We start from the raw sequence: 21,079 nt of genomic DNA on the forward strand, positions 1-21,079 counted from the left end.
GACAGAGCATCAGAAAAAAATGTATTCCAAGTTCTGGCAATTGCAGTAGTGAACGTTAATAACCCCAAGCATTAGCAAACTATATGACAAATTATGTCGAATATCGAGCTAAAAACTTATGCTTTAGAGTGTATTGTACCCAACCAGGAGTTTTTTCTCTGCCTAATCAATTTTGGTACGTGCATCGGCACCCAATGTTTAGAGAGTATTTGTGTACAGACGTGGCCTGAGGTAAGAACGAGCCGTGTACAAATACCGTGTGTTTTGACAAGAAACAGATGCTACTTCATAGAGTCATGACATGTACCTCTAATTCAGGTACAATGCTGACCATAGTGTCCGACTAACAGGGACGACATAAGCTGAACACACATACATTGTAAGTTCTATTTATTCAGATCTACTTGTGTTGACGTTTTGGACGCTATCACATTTAATGCAGGAAAACGTATTGATTATGTATACACAGGTGTGTTTCACTGTTATATAACTGACACAAACGCATTTTGAAATTGAACACTTTGCAGTTAGAATTTGTCATGCATAGAACAGCCATCCTCATCGTGCTGCTGAGCCAGGCTTTCGCCCAGGTAGGTACAGTACTGAAAATACATATTGGTTCTTCCCAATCATTGTATACACTTAACTAATTGTTTGCCTAAATGGTTAGACAATTTTACCTAGTTTATAATTCATGATAGCTGTTACACAGAGTCCAAAGATAAGAAAGAACATCTCGCGTCCTTCTGACGGTGTGTAACAGTCGGAGATTGCTGATTGGGGGTACATTTCGTCTCGTGTTTTACCCGTCAACAGTCTGTACTCACGTATTGTGACGTCAACCTCACAATGACTTTGTCTATTGGGTTTGTAAGTTATCTAGTCAAGTTTTGGTGTGTTTTAAGTCCATTCAGCCTGTGCGGCTTGGAGCTGTTCTAAAGTTGTATCCTGTCTTAGATTTATGCATAAAGATTCAGGGTGACAAAACACTCTCTATAAGACTGTATGACAAGAGGGGTGACTTCAACTTTCCCTTCATGTCGAGCAATATTCTAGAAGCTCCAGCCTTTGGTGTTTACATTTCACAACTTTTGAGATACAATCAAGCATGCTCTTTCTACAAGGGTTTCAAAGAGCGTCATACGACTCTTGCTTAGACGTTGTTGATCAAGGTTACAACATTCAAGGCCTCAGTAAAGCTTTCAAAAAGTTTCATGGTAGACACGTGGAGGACATTTTCAAATTTGACGCATCAGTGACAAAAATTATGTCCAATGCAATTCCCTGTTTTGACTTGTACCATATGTTCTCGTGTTTTGTCAGGTGAACAATTAACTTGCCTTTGCATGTGTTTGTGACGGGTGCCAACGTTGAGGCATGATTCACTCAGCTTTTCGCGTACACATGGTATCATGACTATTTGATAGTGATTAATACACATGCTCATGACATAGACGGAATCGTACACTCGACTCTGCTTTATTCAGAGATTTCCATTGGACATGGAAAGGGTTTGGTCGCTTTTATTTCTATTTCTGCCTGTATCTGTGCAACATTTGATATACTTATACAAAACCTACTAACTGAAATGCGAAAAGCTCACTTCGGCGTTCATGTTTACGTATTTTCTGAAACATGCTGAACAATCCTCAGGATAGTGGCGATGTTTCAGAACGATCATTGGTGAGTTGATAAATCACAGATAACCATGATCGCTTTTGAGCTAGTGTTTGTAATTTGTATTCTCAAAGGAGAATGTTATTGTAGCAGGTGCTTACGTGTTTTGAACTGTAGAGTCAGTCAGTTAGGTTTACGCTGACTGTATCAGTATTGAATTCTAATATTACGACATCAGACAATATGTCAGACAAAGACCTCTCCCCTTTGGAGAATAGAACCCGCCCTCTGCGTGACAAGGGGAGGATGTAACTACTGGGCAGTTACCACCCGTGAGCAGTTAACGTCTGGTAATACAAAAAGCAGCAACTTTTAAACTAGCTAGTACATGCAGCAAGGATGTTTGTGATGTCACCTGCATTTTAGTGCCCTTTGTCAAACCAACGTGTCCTCTTTTACAGGCATCGGTTGACGGAGCAGCAACACAAACTGGCGTCACAAGTGCGTATTTTTTGTCATTCTGAAGTGAAACATGGGTATTACCACCTTAATAAACAACAACGCTGAAATATATCATTGCTTATTGACTGCCAAATTAAGTCTCCTGAATTAGTATTCATACATGTATGAATTCTATAATGTACAAGTAATTGTAAGTCTACCGGATATATATATATATATATATATATATATATATATATATATATATATATATATATATATATATATAAAGTCTACAAATGTGCAAGTAGTTGTCGGTGAGTGAGTGAGTGAGTGCTGTTTAATAACAGTCATCAATGTCCCAGCCATATCATGGCGGCAGGTAAGTAATTGAGTTTTGACCAGACAACCCGGTGACAGAAAAGGCACGATTGTCTACTCAAGGAGAGTTAAGGTTCTAAGAGACTGGCCATAAAATCCCGATTTAAGTATGCTCTTACGATAGGCGTGATTTAATTGAGACCTGTCCGGGTTCAGACTCCAGCATTCGCTTACTATTATTATTATTATTATTTACATAATAAATACAACAACAAAATGCAGCAAAGAGGGTTGGGGTGATCCTGGCAAAGCCATCTTCCCGCGGCAAAGGTGTTAACTGACTTTATAAGTCTATGAATAGTCCAATCAAAATCGCGCAACGGATTCGAAATCCAGTTCGTAAACTGTCATGCAGATTTCGGTCGAATGCAGGATTTGCAAAGGATGTTCACCGCCAACTCGTTGTCAAGAGATATTTCCCATATGTTTTCGTGTTTTTAATGAAGGTGCTCACGTGGTTTCTCGTAGTTCGGCAAGGGTGGAAACTGGACTTTTACAGTCAGTTAACTCTCTTGCCTCGGGAAGATGGGCAAAGCTGGTTAGGCTGGTTAAGCTGGTTAGGCTCATCATCAGCTCAGGACCCTTCCCCCTCTACACGCAGCCCAGACAGCGAATGGGACTTATCCCAGGAAGCGCTGCCTGGTTGAGCCCACCGAGAATTTTTTGGAGAATGTGAAGACTCCCCAACACTGCAGCCTCCTGCATTATCCAGATTGACAGAAGGGCTGTATTCTCGGTAGCACACCCGGGAACTCTCCCAATGTCAGTCAACAGATTGGGAGGTACCAAACTAAAGGCACCGAGAACAATAGGGATTCGGACAACATGGTGTTTGGGATGCAAGCGTGACATTTCGAAAGCGAGGTTTATTAATAAAAAACGATCAAACTCATACTTTTAATTAAAAACATATACCTTGTTTTCTAGTTGCAGCTGAGTGTAAACCATGCGAGATATCGATTAACGTTTTTTGCTTTATTAACTATTTCCTGTTCATGTTTTTCCTCAGTCTTGTCAATCACATTATATTCAATAATATAATGATTTCATTGGATTTATCAAAAAGGACAAGATCAGGTTTGTTGGCCTGGATAGGTATGAGACTGTATACGGGCCTGTTTCAAAGAAGTTTTATTCATCATTTTTCATGACGCCCAAAACATTTACTGGGTCATACCATGGATGGAATGTGTATCAAAACCACAAGCATGGCGAAGACGGTAATAAAATGATCGAACCACACCATCCTGTGGCTTAAGATACTGTGTTTGTGCCAAAGCTGGGCATCCACTGACAATGTGTTGGACAGTCTCATTAAATTCATTGCATAATCTACATTTTGTATTTACATGTTGATGAAAAATCACACATTGACGGTTTCTAGTGAGAAGTGACTGGTCCTGAGCAGCAAATAGGAAGCCTTCTGGTTGACTTTTCAGGCCAGCCGACTTCACTCAAGCGAATGATTCTGCAGGGTTGCTGGTCATCTCCACACACTGCGCATAAACTCGATACAGTGGTCGTTCAGATAGCTTCTCTTTAAAAAACTGGGCTGCTTGATTGTCACTCATTTCTGTACCGTCCAGCAGTACAGATCCATCGGCAAAATCAACATTAACATTGAGATTATGTCCCACATCCTTGGCTCGTTTAAGAAAACCGTGGAATGCCTTGTTTTCATCATGAGTCTTGACACGCTTCACAGGAGGATCATCGGACAAATAACTGTGTGCAAAAGTGCACAAAACAGTTCCATCATGAAGAGCTCCAACGTTAATCAATCCACACCATCACATTGTAACTGGTAAACATAAGCGATTGAGGGAAGAGCGAGAATGGTGGGATCTATTGTCTGACATGATTCTTCGTGTGAGGGTGTCAATACAATTTCTTGTTTCGTCCAATCAACAACACCAAAAGAATACGAAAGGACGATTACAGCATAAGTATTTATTATTCTTGTTGTTGTTTGTTGTTATTGTTTGTTGTTGTTGTTGTTGTTGTTGTTGTTGTTGTTGTTGTTGTTGTTAAGCTAGTCACGCCGGAAATCCGTGTTCGATTCCACGACCCAGCACAATACATGAAGCCAGTTCTTGGTAATGTGGCCGGTGTATAGTGAGCCCTCATTAATCGAATCATTGTATGGACATTTTGTGTATACGCAAAGAAAAGTAATCTCTTAACGTGGGAACATTTCTGTACAAAAGTGGAATAGCAGGGTTCCCGTTTGTTTGTTAGTTTTGTATTCTAGCTACGTGACGGCGTTATGTAAATAATCGAATATGGATCAGACATTCCAGTGATTGACATCATGAGCATCACCAAGCCTGACCACCCGTTCATACCCGGAATCCCCACGGGTCTTTGCTTTATCTAAGCACGTGACTAGAAGGATAATCGGGTGGACGAAATGGACACTGATCATGAACACGGAAGTGCAGCTGTTAGCTGTGGGCTACCCGACAAATACCGATTCAATAGTACATGGATATATGTAGGATATTAATCTGTAGTGTGACGTTTGTGCACGTGACACCATTAAGGGTGTTGTCTTCCGTTCAGACAACCACCCGTCGACAAGACTCTGCTGGAAGCACTGGTAGATGGTACACTAGTGAGTGAGTGAGTATGGTTTTACGCCGCTTTTAGCAATATTCCAGCAATATCACGGCGGGGGACACCAGAAATGGGCTTCACACATTGTACCCATGGCGGGAATCGAACCCGGGTCTTCGGCGTGACGAGCGAACGCTTTAACCACTAGGCTACCCGACCGCCCCTGTAGATGGTACACTAAAGGACGACATGTCATACATTAAGTCAAACACTCATAACTCATATTATATTTCAGGACCCTCTGATTCTGTGATCCTGGCATCACTCAATGCCCTGAAATCTGAGGCTGCTGATTTGAAAAGTGTAGTAAAAATCATCAAGGACGCCCTTAACTATGACGTGGATGTTGGAGGTAAAACGTTCGATATTTTTGCTTCAGTTGCCTACATTTATACTCTGTTAGATGGCAGTATATTGTAGTGTTTAACAATGATTGTATCTGTGTTATAGTGTTACAGTTGAGATTCGGTAGACGCTCATTGCATTGTGTTTTGGCAGTGGTTAGTCGTCAGGAATATAGTACTATTTAATCTAAGCAGTCGTCACAAGTTACTATAATTACATGTTAGTGTGGTGTGTAAGCTTCCGGAAACGGCGGCTCTTATAAAGCGACGTGCACAAGGGTAGATGGTACTTGAAAGGACGAATGTGTGATACACAAGTATCATATTATCAGTCACTATTCAATATTTCAGGAGACGAGCAAATGATGCAAGAGCTTTCTCAGCTGCAAGATGAAGCTGGTAATTTGCTGGTTCACGCAGCAACGGTCAAGAACCACGCTAAGGACGCTATACGTCAGCTGCAAAATGGAGGTAAACTCGTTGGATAACATTGTTGTGGTTGCCTATTTAAAAGTCAATGGTTTGGGCGTTTCTGTTGGCTAATTTCACCCTTAAACTATTAATTACGCGACGAAGCAATAAATAGATTGTTTGATTCTGATTTCAAAACTAGAATGAGGTGATATTATTATTATTATTTGTTGTTGTTGTTGTTGTTGTTGTTGTTAAGATATTTACATTGTCACCCCGTGATATAACCTACTGCTAAAAGAAACTCACCCACTATTGCTACAAGCTATAATAATAATAAGAATAAGTCCTGACCTGGCTGCCTTTGTACAAAGCGATCTTAGCGCTAAGACTATCGTAAGCCTATGTTAAAGAATGGGAGTTACGATCATCTTAAGCTTAGCGCTAAGATTGCTTTGTGCAAGTGGGCCCTGATGACTAGAGTGGTGATATGGTGGATATATAGACACTGATAATATATTGAACAGGGAAGAGCAGTTATCAGGTATGAACTGATTTAAGCACTAATTCACTTTGTCCAGACCGTATAGACTCAGGATACAGGTCGAACAAATTCAGTGATATGACTACTGTGCACGTGACACAATTAAGGGTGCTGTCTAACGTTTAGATGTTGCATTGTACACTACAGGACGAACATTCAGCCACAAACTCATCATAACTCGCTATTTTATTTCAGCACCGTCTTACTCGACAATACTCAGATCAATCTTAGATCTGAAATCTGAGGCTGGAGTATTCCAGATTCAAGCCACAACTACCAAGGACGCCATTTTTGTTCTTATAAACCAAGTGAAAGCCCAAGGTAAAACGATTGATCATTATGCTTTAGTTGCGTTGCAGTATATATTGATGCCGGGCATATATTGACGCCGGTCGTCGCAGGGCATATATTGATGCCGGGCATATTTTGACGCCGGTCGTCGCCGAGCATATATCGTCGCCGGGCATATATCGTCGCCGGGCATATATTGACGCCGGGCATATATCGTCGCCGGGCATACATTGTCGTTTCCTTTAAATGGAATGATTCTATGGTTATAGAATATGATGTATACAACATTGAGACCACAATGTTATAGAATAATAGGGTGGATAGAAGAGCATCACGTTTATACTAATTTCTTTTCGCAGATTGTACTTGCGTAGACCTATGTACGGAATCCTTAAAGGGACATTTTTCTTATGCGGCGTTTATGGTGCTAGCCTACCGAGATACCAAGATACCACATTGTGCTACCCCCTGGCTTTATTCCTTATTGCCGAGCGCCAGGCGGGCCAACAAGTGCCATCTTGTAACATCTTGTAACATCTAAGCATATATACTCAACCGCAAAAGAAACGCCAGTCATTTTTATTTTATTTTGTGAAATACACAAAAGAGTAATTTGGGAAAAGAAACGTATACACTCTTAAAGAGACACATTGAAGAAACACTGTTCACTTTTTACATCATTCACTTGGAGCACGTCGTAGGAACGCAGTCGTTTCATGTCGTTTGACGTTTTTCGCAATTGCAGCGCACATCACATGCAAAAATGCATGCATTTCCCCCTTGGCCATCCTTTATAAGCCACCTTATGAAAAGAAAGCCAAGCATTTCTCACTCAACTTTGAAAAAGGACAGGAAACCTGGTTCGATTAACTGAGTGAGTGAGTGAGTATGGTTTTACGCCGCTTTTAGCAATATTCCAGCAACATCACGGCGGGGGACACCAGAAATGGGCTTCACACATTGTACCCATGTCGGGAATCGAACCCGGGTCTTCGGCGTGGCGAGCGAACGCTTTAACCACTAGGCTACCCGACCGCCCCCGATTAACTGAACTCCAGAGAGGCGTTGCCATTGGGATGCTACAGGCCGGATCAACGTCAACTGCAGCGGCGAGGCACTTTGGATGTCATGTGTCTGCCATCACCGGACTCGTCACAAGGCATCAACAGACGGGCAGTGTCCAAGACCGACCTCGTTCTGGGCGGCCAAGGGTCACTGCTCTAGGGCAGGACCGTTACATCCGGGTGACACATCTGCGTGACCGACAGCGACGAGCAACACAGACAGCTGCAGCTAATCAAGGTCCACGTCATCCCGTGTCAGCCGATAGTTTGTCGTCGTCTAAGAGGGGCGGGGATCAGATGTCGTCGTCCTTATGTCGGGCCCATACGTCACCGTCAACAACGTCTGCAGCACCTGAGTTGACGACGTCAACAGAGGCAACAAGTTGTCATCTCGGGCGAATCAAGGTTCAGTCTTTCTCACGCCAATGGCCGCATCAGAGTGTGAAGACGACGTCATGAGCGTTACGCTAACTGCTGTGTGGAGGAGGAAGCTTCATGGTGAGGGGAGGCTTCAGTTATCATCACAGGACCCCTCTACACGTGTTTCATCAGCGTCTGACTGCTGTCGTGAACAGGGCTGATGTTCTTCGTAATCACGTCACACCTCTCTTCCTGGGTCAACCTCAACTCCAGGTCTTTCAGCAGGACAACGCTCTTCCCCATACAGCACGGGTCTCTATGAGTGAGTGAGTTGGGTTTAACGCCGCTTTTAACAGTATTCCAGTTATATCACGGCGTGTCAGCTTAATGCGGGAGGAAAGCCCGAAGTGATGCAGGTCTCAGACGTTTACCACTTCGGTGAAACCCACGAGCACGGGTATGGTGCTGACAAACCTAGAAACATAATCGGGGTGAACCGGGATTCGAACCCACAATCATAGGTTTCTGGCGTGCCCAAGGGACGCAACTCTGCACAGTGAATCGCGGCGCCTTAGAAGACTGGGCCACCCGTGCCCCCGGGTCTCTATGAACTTCTTCAGAGTGAATAACATTCCTGTGATGCCCTGGCCGTCTTTGTCACTTGACATGGCACCCATTGAGAGATTGCGAGATGTCTTCAGGCTGCAGGCAGCCACATACACTTCCGGAACTGGAAGCCTTTTTGGTGCGGGCGTGAAACGGGTTTCCCACAGCCTTCTTCCCAAGACATGTCGACTCAATGAGACGATGTCCAGCCTGTATCGCAGCTAACGGAGACCACACACGCAATTGATTGACACGACAGACACTTGTAATTTTTCTGGGGTTTTTCGGGGGGATTTTTCAATAAACACGGATGGTTGTCATCAAACAATCAACGCCTATATTTTATCAAATGTTTTCTCTGTTACCATGTTAATATTATCTCCATATCTTTTAAGGTCTTAACGTTATCCGCATTTTATGTAGAAATTGCGTTTCTTTTGCGTTTGAGTATATGTGTGATTACAGTGTTGTCCTCTGTTCAGTCAACCGCCTGTCACAGAGGCTCTGCTGGGCGTGAGGGTAGGTCTTTAATTAAAGGAAGACCATTAGTTAATAAGTTAGTCATGTAACAACGTATTATTTGATATTTCAGGAAACCCTGGCAATGCATTGAACGGACTTTTACAAATAGAAGTTGAAGCTGACCAAATGCTCAGCCAGGAAGCAACTATCCAGGAACACGCTGAGGACATCATACGTCAGCTGCAAGGTCAAAGTCCACTCGCTGGATGACTGTTAGAAGCCCATGTGTAATTCACAAATAAATTTGTTTGGCGCAAAAACACGTCTTCTGTTGGCTGAGTTTACCCTTAAATAAACCCCACTTCCTATGTTTAATTACACGAAGAAGAAATAAAAAGATTTTTATTCTTATTTCAAAAATAATAAAAGATGATGTCATATCATATCATACATGAAGGTATTAGTCAAAATTTTATGTTGTAGATTACAAGATTGATTCTAATAAGAAACGTTTGTCCAACTTTAATGATTCACAAACAGCGGTATCCGCCATCATCAAAATAGAACATGTCAACAATTCATTTTGGACAAGTATGTTTGGTAACATTGTCAAATTGTCAGTGATGGTCGAAAATACAGATATAACCGCAAATGAGGCGGTATTTCCAGGGCGGATGCATTATCACAGAATTGTCTCCCTTGCAAATGGTATCTTACTGTCGTCCTGCAGAAATGCTGTAATCGTGGAACAAACGATTGTTCTTGGACAAGAGTCCTACATACACCAAGGGACTTAACTCTGCCAACTCTATTCATCGGTTTGACATGAACGTATCGCTTTGACAAAACCCCGGAGCGATAAGGGTTCTGGTCAGTCTCCGTCTGGCTCTGTATGATGGCTCTCTGCCATAGAAGCGCAGATTAATGAAAATTATATATTCCTGAATAACATAAGGCGGCAGTTCAGCTGTTGCCTTTTGTATATTCAAATGTTGTTAAAAAATACTGAACCGTTTATAGGTTATGATCCGGACGTGAACCCTACTTACATTTTAATGAAATCATTTTTTTCCTTTGAAACAAAATATCTAATAATTATATAATATGATAAAATCATTGCAAAAGACATCACTTCAGCACGTGTCTGATTTGTATGTAACATGTTACGTGTAATACTGAACAGTATATTCTGTTTTTACTGTAACTCCGGAAATAAACCCGACTCTCATTTCATTATATGTCCGGCGTACTGACATGGAAACGCAATAACTTGTTCTAAGTTAGTGCATAGCAAAGGGATCCTTCTCGTGTGTTTATAAAGTTTCATTATTATTATTGAACAGTTACATTTCCACCACACCTTTAAAACGCAATACAAAACAATTTCAAATATCCAAGGCACTTCCAACACGTCACGGGCGTGTATACAAGGTTAAATACCATTATGGTCCAGGGCCCACTTGCACAAAACGAGCTTAGTGCTAAGACTATCGTAAGCCTATGTATGGGAGTTACGAAGTGAATTTGTCAGCATAAAGTAAAATGTATTGATAAGATCAAAATCTCAACGAAATCAACATATATAAAGACAGTCATACACATCCGATATTGGCATGGCAGTTGCCCGAGGTAGGGTTGCAAACACTACCTTTCAACATAACAGACAAAGGGCACACAACCTAAAATCGACACATTAATAGCGTGTATGGCACACCCTGCTTACAAGACACCCAACCGTGTGCGAAATACACATAATGTCGGAAAGCGCACGTAACATATCCAACTATAAGTAAGTACGTAAGTAAGTAAGACTCCTAAAACCTCTCCGGCGCACAGAAAAAATCAACCGTTTAATAACGTCACGTGGGATACGTCGCCATTGTTCCAGCAGGGCCCGGATCAGTTCTTGTCGGTTGGCTGGAGGATGTGGTCGCTGTCGAACACGACGATCAGTGACATCCCAGGGGTGTTCTACGGTCACGGCAACACGTTGACATTGTTGGCTGAAAGCAGGAAGTTCTGTATGATTCGGGCTGTATGGGGTCTGGTGATAAAGGACACCGCGTGGCAGCTGTTGTAGAAATGGTAGGTCAATCGCTGAACTGTCAAATTTCAGTTAACGATGACCAGTGGTCCCCACACCATAACACCCCCTCCACCAGACGGCTCGACCCCCTGAACGCAACATGCCGCCGTGTGTTTCCACTTCGGAGGTAAACATGCTGTCTTTCATCAGCTCTTTACAGACTGAACCGGCTTTCATCAGAGAAGACGACCCTCTGCCAGTCACGTCGCTGCCAACGTACAGTCAGGGTTCATCTCAATCTTTGTCGACGATGTTGCGCCGTCCTCTATAAGGTCTGCTTGAGCCCTGAGTCGCCTGGCCCATTGTTTGTCGAGTAATCTTGTGCCCTAAAACATTGGTCGCTGATTATGTCACTGTCAGGAATCAATTCCGGAGAGGCAAAGTACGCATGTACCGTCTTCATTGAGCGTAGTTACCCTGGGTGTGCCTGTTCTTGGTCTGTCTGATGTCTGTCCGGTCTCTCTGTAACGTTGCAGCAGGTTGGTTACAGAGACTAGGGACTCTATGTATCGTGTGACACCCGTCCCCTATGTATCGTGTGACACCTGTATACTATATATCGTATGAGGGCCGGTCAAAAGTTCTAAGTCTGACTAACTTTCAACTATGGGCCATAACAAAGTGAACTAATTTGTATATTAGTGACAGCCATTTGAACGTGACAAGGTACTGAGCAATCACCAAGTTTTTTACTTTAAAAAAAAGTACTCACCAAGAAATTCATGACCGCATGTCACAAGTGTATAGGGATAAGTGTCCTAGCTATTTCACTGTGAAACGTTGACAACTATGTTTAAGGCTGGGAAAACAAGCCTTGATGGCGTGCCTCAACTTCCATCAATGAACATTCAGTCAAGGAGATAGAAAAACTATTGCTGAAATTGAGGAAGACACAGGTCGAAGCCATGGATCCATTAAAATCCAGATCTGGCACCGGGTAATTTCCACCTGTTTCATAAACTGAAAGAACACGTTCATGGAAAGCGCTATGACGACAACAATGACCTCAAAGCTGCCGTGAATGGATTTTTCGGGGAGGCTTCAGAAAACTTTTTCCTGACTGATATTGAAAAGCTTCACTGTCGGTATGAGAAGTGTATTGAAAAGCAGGGAGATTATGTTGAAAAATTGAATAAAAAAGACTTTCATAATTGTTGGTTTTGTTTGTTAGGCTTAGAACGTTTTGACCAGCCCTCGTATAACACAGTTTGAGGTTTTTATACTGCTGAGTTAGTATTTAGCTTATCACCAACCAAATGAATCACAGCGATTGGAAACCCAAATAAATGATATTATTAAAACCATGTACATTGACAGCAACCCAATTTAGCCTGGATATCTTATCAGCCCAAGGTTGTGTCATGGGTATGCGTCAATCATTAGACAATGGATGTGACCATATGTGGTATGTGTACACTGTTCAAGTCCCCTTTATCATCATATAACCTGGAGCCTGTACATTCCAGGGAACGGTAAGCGTCGGCCATGAGCAACTGTACGACCCAGAGTAACCTACTTAAAGGGACTCTCTGCTTGGCCGTAACGTGCTTTCTTGCTGTGATGTGAACATTCTGAAAATTGATGGTGGTACATGCAGGATTTGTCTATATTTTTGCTTAGCGACTTGTTTATGTCAAATCACACATTAAACATGTAGGAATTTAGCCTATCAGACATCGCCGTGGAACAATTCGTCAAAATGTTTCGACGTTACCTCTGTTACAACGTCTACGTTGGCAACAACGTTCGTGGCTGTATACCCTTGCTACAACGTTTGTGAAGCTCTACTCTGGCTACAACGAACGTGACTCTCTACTCTGGATACAACGATCGTGACAGTCAAGGCATGGCTACAACGTTTGCCCTGGTTTCAACGTTCGTGGCTGTATACCCTTGCTACAACGTTCGTGACTGTCAACATTCATGACTGTCTAGGCATGGCTACGACGTTCGTGACTGTCTGGGCATGGCTACAACGTTCGTGGCTGTCTACTCTGGCTACAACGTTCGTTGCTGTATACCCATGCTACAACGTTCGTGACTGTCAAGGCATGGCTACAACTTTCGTGACTGTTAACGTTCGTGACTGTCTAGGCATGGCTACAACGTTCGTGACTGTCTGCTCTGGCTACAACGTCCGTGGCTGTTTATCCTTGCTACAACGTTCGTAACTGTCAACGTTCGTGACTGTCTTGGCATGGCTACAACGTTCGTGACTGTCTTGGCATGGCTACAACGTTCGTGGCTGTATACCCTTGCTACAACGTTCGTGACTGTCAAACATGGCTACAACGTTCGAGGCTGTATACACTTGCTACAGCGTTCGTGACTGTCTAGGCATGGCTACAACGTTCGTGACTGTCAAGGCATGGCTACAACGTTCGTGGCTGTATTCCCTTGCTATAACGTTCGTGACTGTCTAGGCATGGCTACAACGAACGTGACTGTCTACTCTAGCTACAACGTTCGTGACTGTCTAGGCATGGCTACAGCGTTGGTGACTATCTACTCTGGCTACAACGTTCGTGACTGTCTAGGCATGGCTACAACGTTCGTGGCTGTCTACTCTCGCTACAAAGTTCGTGACTGTCTACTCTGGCTACAAAGTTCGTGACTGTCTACTCTGGCTACAACGAACGTGACTGTCTTGGTCACATCAGGATGAGATATATATAGAACACCAAGATGACTTAACGCGTCAGATTTATTCCTAATCTAGTTACAACTGCTATATGAGGTATCACCTTCAAACGGGTACTGACTTGCCGACTGTACCTGTCAGATACGATTGTCTCAGGTAGGCATGATAAATATCGTGTTTGATGTATAGGGTGTAGGTGAAGGTGAATACTAATTTAAGCGCACAGATTTCAGTGTGTTCATGTCTGGCTTGTGTAACAAATACACTTTTCAAAATAAGAAACGCACAGGTAGTTTGTAGTTCATTGAACCAGTCTACTCAAAATATCCGGTATATAAATCGGATATATGTTTTTGGAAAATGTTGGTGGCCTGATATTCGACAAACGGTGCATCAAAACGCGGCCATTGTCGATTTGCAATGTCTTAAACGGCATTGTTTTCACAAATGTCATGGAGGAAAACAGTGAAGCAAAATGCACGTGCAAGTTATGGCATTCGTAACTCGTGGTAGTGGCAATAAAAAGGTAAGCATCAGCCAATAATTTGTCATTCAATTGTCAACATTTTTCAAGTTCGAAAATGCCGAGACTCAGCGCTGCCGATCGGAGCATCGCCATAGGACGTATCCAAGAGGGGAATCGCAGTCTTCTGTTGCACGCCACTTCAAAGTCCACCACAGTACCATTTGCCGCCTTTGGGGCCGATACACACAGACCAAATCCACCGGCCGAGAACCGGCCGGCCCAGAGTTACCCCCTCCCTGCACAGGATCGCTACATTCGACTGTTACACCTACATCATCGCAATGCCACAGCAACGGAGACTGCAGGGCGCATCCCTGGTTTGAGGAGGATATCGGACCAAACTGTCAGGGACTATCTTCGCGAGGCTGGAATCCGACCCAGAAGACCAGTAATCGTCCCTGTTTTGCAACGGATACATCAACAGCGACGCTTGCGTTGGTGCCATACCTTACAGCCTTGGAATTTGAGAAACTGGAGGCGAGTGTGGTTTAGCGATGCATGACGATTTCTTCTTCACTGGTGGGTTGGTAGACAACGTGTTTTTCGTCGTCGAAATGAACGTTTTGCCCCACATTGTGTACGTGAATTCTACAAATTCGGTAGCGATAGTGTCATGATGTGTGTGTGTGTGTGGCGGGGGGTGGGGGGCATATCCTACACCACGAGATCTGACTTGGTTGTGGTTCAGGGAAAATTTGACAGCAAATCGCTACACGAATCAAATTGTTTAACCTTACCTTCTTCCAACCATTGACCGCCAGAGGTAGCGGTTTCAACAGGACAACGCTCCACCGCACACAGCTCGTGTCACGGTAGACTACCTTCATAATGCCAACATCAACGACTTGCCCTGGCCGTCGAGATCTCCAGATCTTAACCCAATCGAACACCTCTGGGATGAACTCGATCAACGTGTACGTCAACGTCAGAACACGCCGCAGACACATTCCCACACCTCGCCAACGCGTTACAAGCAGAATGGCTTAGAACTCCGTTCAGTCAGTGCCGAGGAGATGCAGAGCCGTGATTGCTGCCCGTGGCGGTCACTCGAGATACTGAGTTCAGCGCAATCTTCTGGCCTTACGTGACATGACAATGAACAGTTTTCAATGCCTTTGTACAACGGCAACATGTGACTATCGAGCTCAAAAAGTTCATATTTGTACCTGTGATATTAAATTAAATATATCGACTTTATTAGGTAAAATAAATTTACTAAAAATCTACCTGTGCGTTTCTTTTTTTTGAGGGGTGTATATAATGGGTTAGCATGCTGATGTATTTCAATAAACCTTTGTAAACTATACGCTTTGTGAGTCAGAGACCCTGTTAATCCGGAAACCCCTCTTCTAAAAGCTAACTATGTAAAGAACGTTGTTATGTATCATACCCATACTTTCCCAGGTACATCTGTCAGTTTTGTTATAGTGCAAACCATTTCAATACTTTAATTTAAAATAGTGCAAACCATTTCAATACTTTAATTTAAAATAGTGCAAACCATTTCAATACTTTAATTTAAAATAGTGCAAACCATTTCAATACTTTAATTTAAAACTTCATGTATCTTAAAAACCTAATTGCTTCAATATGTTTCTCAGTGCACCGAAATTCTATGCCCTTTGTTTAATATGTTCAGCAAACATTCGGCGTATTCCTTCTTATCATTAGCCCCTCGGGCAGGACCCTTAATCTCCAATCTATAAATGTCAATTAACACCTGCTTACGTCGCCGGATCTTACGTATATACATGGACGTGGGTCAATGACCTTGCCCCATGTAATGTAATACCTCTATCTACAACCCCTGACTGACATGGTCATCCAGAGAGACGGGGCAGATCTTCGACTTGTGTAAGTGACAGAGCGGGTCTCCGCAGCCGGGAACATTGGCCACTCGGTCCCGGTGTGCGTTCTGTCTAGTTATTATCAACATGTACCTTTTCGACCTATTCCAACCTATCATCAATAAACATGGCCCTAGTCGTCTAAAACTTCACCCCTAAGTTTTGTCTTCCGTCTTCACCCTGAGCTACCATCCGAGGGCCAGAAACGTACGTCCTTGGACAGTTTCTACAGTTTCTACATGGGGAGGCCTCCAGGAGGATTCCATGCAATATCCCTACAGATAGGTTTCAAATACAATTAAGCGAGTTAAATCTACAGTTATCCCAGCTCTAAATTTAAAACACAGTTTGTTTATCTCAGAATTAAATAATAATTATTCATTAATAGAAATGTCCCAGGCGAAATCAAACAAAAGAAATCAGAGTGGAAAACGAATGCTGTCCTCTGAAAGCCGTACCTGTTTGAGTGAGTGAGTGAGTATGGTTTTACGCCGCTTTTAGCAATATTCCAGCAATATCACGGCGGGGGTCACCAGAAATGGGCTTCACACATTGTACCCATGTCGGGAACAGAAACCGGGTCTTCGGCGTGACGAGCGAACGCTTTAACCACTAGGCTACCCGACCGCCCCCGTACATGTTTGAACACGTACAGAAGGCAAAATTCAAATTTTACACCGTCCAGGACTTTCTTCTATTTTGATTAATCAATTTGTTTAATATTTGCATGTATGTATATTGACTTACATTATTGACAATATGCATGGAAAGACTAGTTTAGCAAGAAGTAGGGAATTAAAAATAGATGCAGTTCAATGATTCGGTAAATTCAGCAGAAATGGTCTAGTTCGGGGCAACGGAGGCGATATGTATCCGAACTTCCGTCGTCGTCTCGAGATTTCAATGAAATTCATTAAAAAATAACAATACGCAGATTGATAGAATGATTCTAAATATTTACATGACTCATTTGAACATCCTGTGTGTTTCCGTCCGTGAACACGCCATTTTGCGAAAGGTCACCGGCAGAAATACAATGTACATTGTTGTTCGAAAATAACATCAAAATGTGTATTTTCTTTGAAGTGAAGGTCGAGTGAATACGCACACAGGTTTTTTAACTCATCAAAAGTGAAACGCCATACACAATCATACAAATCTATTTAATATACAATCACGGGCAAAAGTAATTATATGAAACTTTTGAGTATAATTTTCGAAAATAACATCAAAATGTGTATTTTCTTTGAAGTGAAGGTCGAGTGAATACGCACACAGGTTTTTTAACTTATCATAGTGAAACGCCATACACAATCATACAAATCTATTTAATATACAATCACGGGCAAAAGAAATTATATCAAACTTTTCGTAAATAAAATCAAAATGTTATTTTTATAATGCTGTAAATTAATCACCTGCATTCTGAAAGATTCAGTTCTGGTCACGAGATCACGTTCAAATGACTTTAATCGCGGAAGTTAATTGGACAGTCAGGGTTACCCTAAAATAGCATTGCAACTGTCGTCGATGGCACCCACATCAGCATAAAAACACAACGACCATGCCAACGCTCTCGTGAGAAGAGAAGAAGTGGACAATAGGTACAATTGGTTAGTTAGGTGTCAGATTGTTTCGGTTGTATCCGCACTACAGTCACTTGGCTGATGACACATTACAGGTACACACCCTTGACAGGCCCATGAGGGGTAGATCATCTGTCACGACCCCCATGGTTGGTTGGTCGGTTTGTTGTTTAACGCCGCACTCAGCAATATTCCAGCTATATGACGGCGGTCTGTAAATAATCGAGTCTGGACCAGACAATCCAGTGACTGACATCATGATCATCGATCCACGCAATTGGGATCGATGACATGTATCAACCAAGTCAGCGAGCCTGACCACCCAATCCCGTTAGTCGCCTTTTACAAGCATAGTCGTCTTTTACGGCAAGCATTGGTTGCTGAAGACCTAATCTACCCCGGATCTTCACCGGTCGCACTCTATTTTGACGAAAGTCGATTCCAGCTCTTCAGTCTTGATGGCAGAGATAGTTTTCACCGTCGACGGGGAGAGTGAACAGCATCAAAGCTTTTTTCGCAGAACATTACCTGTATCGGTGTACGACGAAAAGTGGGAACATTTGCTTTTTTTATTTAAGGGACAGCAAAATCTCGAACAAAAACTCAGCATTGTCTGTTCAAACCAGTTTAGTTCACGCAATTAGGTTTACACCCTCATACTTAACATTCCCCTTCTCTAAGCAATTACATTGGCAGAGGTAGACCCAGTGCAGCGCGACCGCAATTCTCGCACAACGTATACTTTTCAGAACCAACGTGTGCCAGATAAACACAGGGGGTTAATGGTAAAAGGTCAGCTTAAGGTATTAATTGAAATCTGTCTGTTCGCAAGCGTCCCACAAAATAATTAAGAATTATCAAAACGACACCGGATAAATTTAAGACATTGCGATATATACATGTTTTCCTGAGGCCATATTAGATTTTATTTTAGATTTTCACACCTCCCCTACCTCACTGCCAAACGCTATGCCTTGCATCCTTTGATTGCCCCAATGTTCCCAAGATGTATCGCTGTAGTCCCCCCTTTCTTCATTTAGAGAAGAGGCACGTGAATATCCGATGTAGAATAGGTCTTCAGCAACCCATGCTTGCCGTAAAAGGCGACTATGCTTGTCGTAAAAGGCGACAAACGGGATCGGGTGGTCAGGCTCACTGACTTGGTCGTTGCATGTCATCGTATCCCAATGGCGTGGTTCGATGCTCATGATATTAATCACTGGATTGTCTGGTCCAGACTCGATTATTTACAGACCGCCGTCACATAGCTGGAATATTGCTGAGTGCGGCGTAAAACAACGAACCAACCAAAAGAATCACTTAGAGAAGAACCAACAAGCTAAGGAGTTATGGATTATCTGTCGTGAGAGCATGGATAGTGTTAATCCAGGGACGTACAACATTCATTTACGAGGGGCTGATAATCCGTCATTCGGATTTACGAGAAGATTTTTCTAGGTACTACTGATGACATTTACGAGAAGCCTTGTGAAGAAAGAACATATGAAATGTCAACCCTTCATTGAAAAACTTCATTGAAGTCAACCCTTCATTGTAAAACTTCATTGAAGTCAACCCTTCATTGTAAAACTTCATTGAAGGCAGCCTCTTGTTCAGATGTCGTAGTGTAACTAGTTTGTGACGGCATAGTGTATTTTCTCAACAATGAAGTACTGTGACGTCATACGGCTTTAACTGACCAATCAGCATTGAGAATCGCCGAAATGCACATGTGCAAATGTCGGAAAGTTATTACATACGACCATTCTACCTGTACAAGTATCGTATATATACTCGCTCCTACAAAAAAATCAAACACACAGTCTTCATGAGAACCACGTCGACAGATCATCTCATAGATGCCTTGCGAAGTTAGTTTGATAAGACACCGCACGCACACGCGCATTTTTAAAAATGTTGATGATGAATAGCGGATAATTATTATTTTGGCCTAAACCTAGACCTGTTTTTTCGATCGATATAGATAGAGGTATAAACATGTCGGTTGACTTGAGAAGACTGGTATGTAGTGTTTGAAAGAACACGAACAATCGACATTGTGTTCAAAATAGCATCAAGACAAACTGTCGAACAAAGAAAGCTATTGTTCATAACTTTGATTTAAACAGATTGTAAGAAACGCCCTGTTTCTCATACATTGTGTAGCGAATGTTATCTATGCTGTGCACAGTAGTGTATTTATATCGGTGACTCCCAGCTAGATCCTATCTAGTGTCTAGGCTCCTTGGTCTATTCTAGTGTTAGTCGTAAACCCATTGAACTAAAGACAAGGTCAAATACCTTGTTCAGCATTCTTATTATACAATGCATGAAGGGCCAGGTCACCACCCTGTCGCTACCCTATCTCTACTTGTCGTCTTCATATGGCCGAAATATAGCTGCCGAGATATGCAATCGTACCTCTCTCGTTTACACACGCCTTCAAGCAAACGAATGTGGCTTTAATCTGTCATCGGTTATAGGTGAGGTGAGGTGAAATGGACGTTGCGTCCAATATTATTGCACTTATATAGCGACGTGCATGCACGTGTATGTGTGTGTGTGGCTGCTTGTACTAGTCCGGACTGATGCCGATTTATAGTGCTAGCACACTGAGATACCATGCCGCAGTTTAACATGAATACCCTACTCAGATACAGTATACTGATTCCGAGCCGACCAGTCCTTGTTTTAGCCCCTTAATGCCGAGTGCCAGACAGGGTAACAACAACATCTTTTATCGTCTTTTGGTATGACGCGACTGGGGATCGAACCCCGGACGTTCCGCTCTCCGGGCGGACGCTCTACCATTAGACCACGGAGGCGGTCCATGGACTCACAAGACAATGACTGATAGGATGAGCAACCGTTTGGGTACGCTAACACAGGTTACGGTATACATACAACCACCGATCACCATTATAATCGGCGTTGAGTCGACTTGTAAATAAACGAGGTTGGTCCTGACAAACAAGTGATTGATAGCATGAACAACGATTATTTACAGGTCGACTAATGCTGGACTGGGACAGACTGTAGAGTAAAACAAGGAGCACTCACTCGCCTACAAAACTGAATGTAATACCCTGTTCATTGGTAGACAATCACTATATTATACAGCACTCGATAAAAATATATAAATTATCAAACATATAAAACGCCAATGCAAGAAAATAACCAGTCTTGATTACCCGCCGAAACAGGTTGCATTAGGCGTAGAGGGCAAAATAAATATGAACATTGTATGAATGGACCA

The 21,079-nt window shown here is 42.6% G+C and overlaps 1 protein-coding gene across 1 annotated transcript; it reads left to right on the forward strand.

The window, feature by feature from the left end:
- The first annotated feature begins 520 nt into the window (after positions 1–520).
- On the forward strand, positions 521–9,457 carry LOC124115158. Its single transcript, XM_046476036.2, has 6 exons — positions 521–590; positions 2,079–2,118; positions 5,291–5,407; positions 5,751–5,870; positions 6,550–6,675; positions 9,268–9,457. The coding sequence occupies exons 1-6, from the start codon at positions 540–542 to the stop codon at positions 9,405–9,407; spliced, it is 594 nt and encodes a 197-aa protein (XP_046331992.2). The 5' UTR covers positions 521–539; the 3' UTR covers positions 9,408–9,457.
- Positions 9,458–21,079: the final 11,622 nt, after the last annotated feature.

The sequence above is a fragment of the Haliotis rufescens genome, unplaced genomic scaffold (genome assembly GCF_023055435.1).
Source record: "Haliotis rufescens isolate VD_foot unplaced genomic scaffold, xgHalRufe1.0.p SCAF_8, whole genome shotgun sequence".
NCBI lineage: Eukaryota > Metazoa > Mollusca > Gastropoda > Lepetellida > Haliotidae > Haliotis > Haliotis rufescens.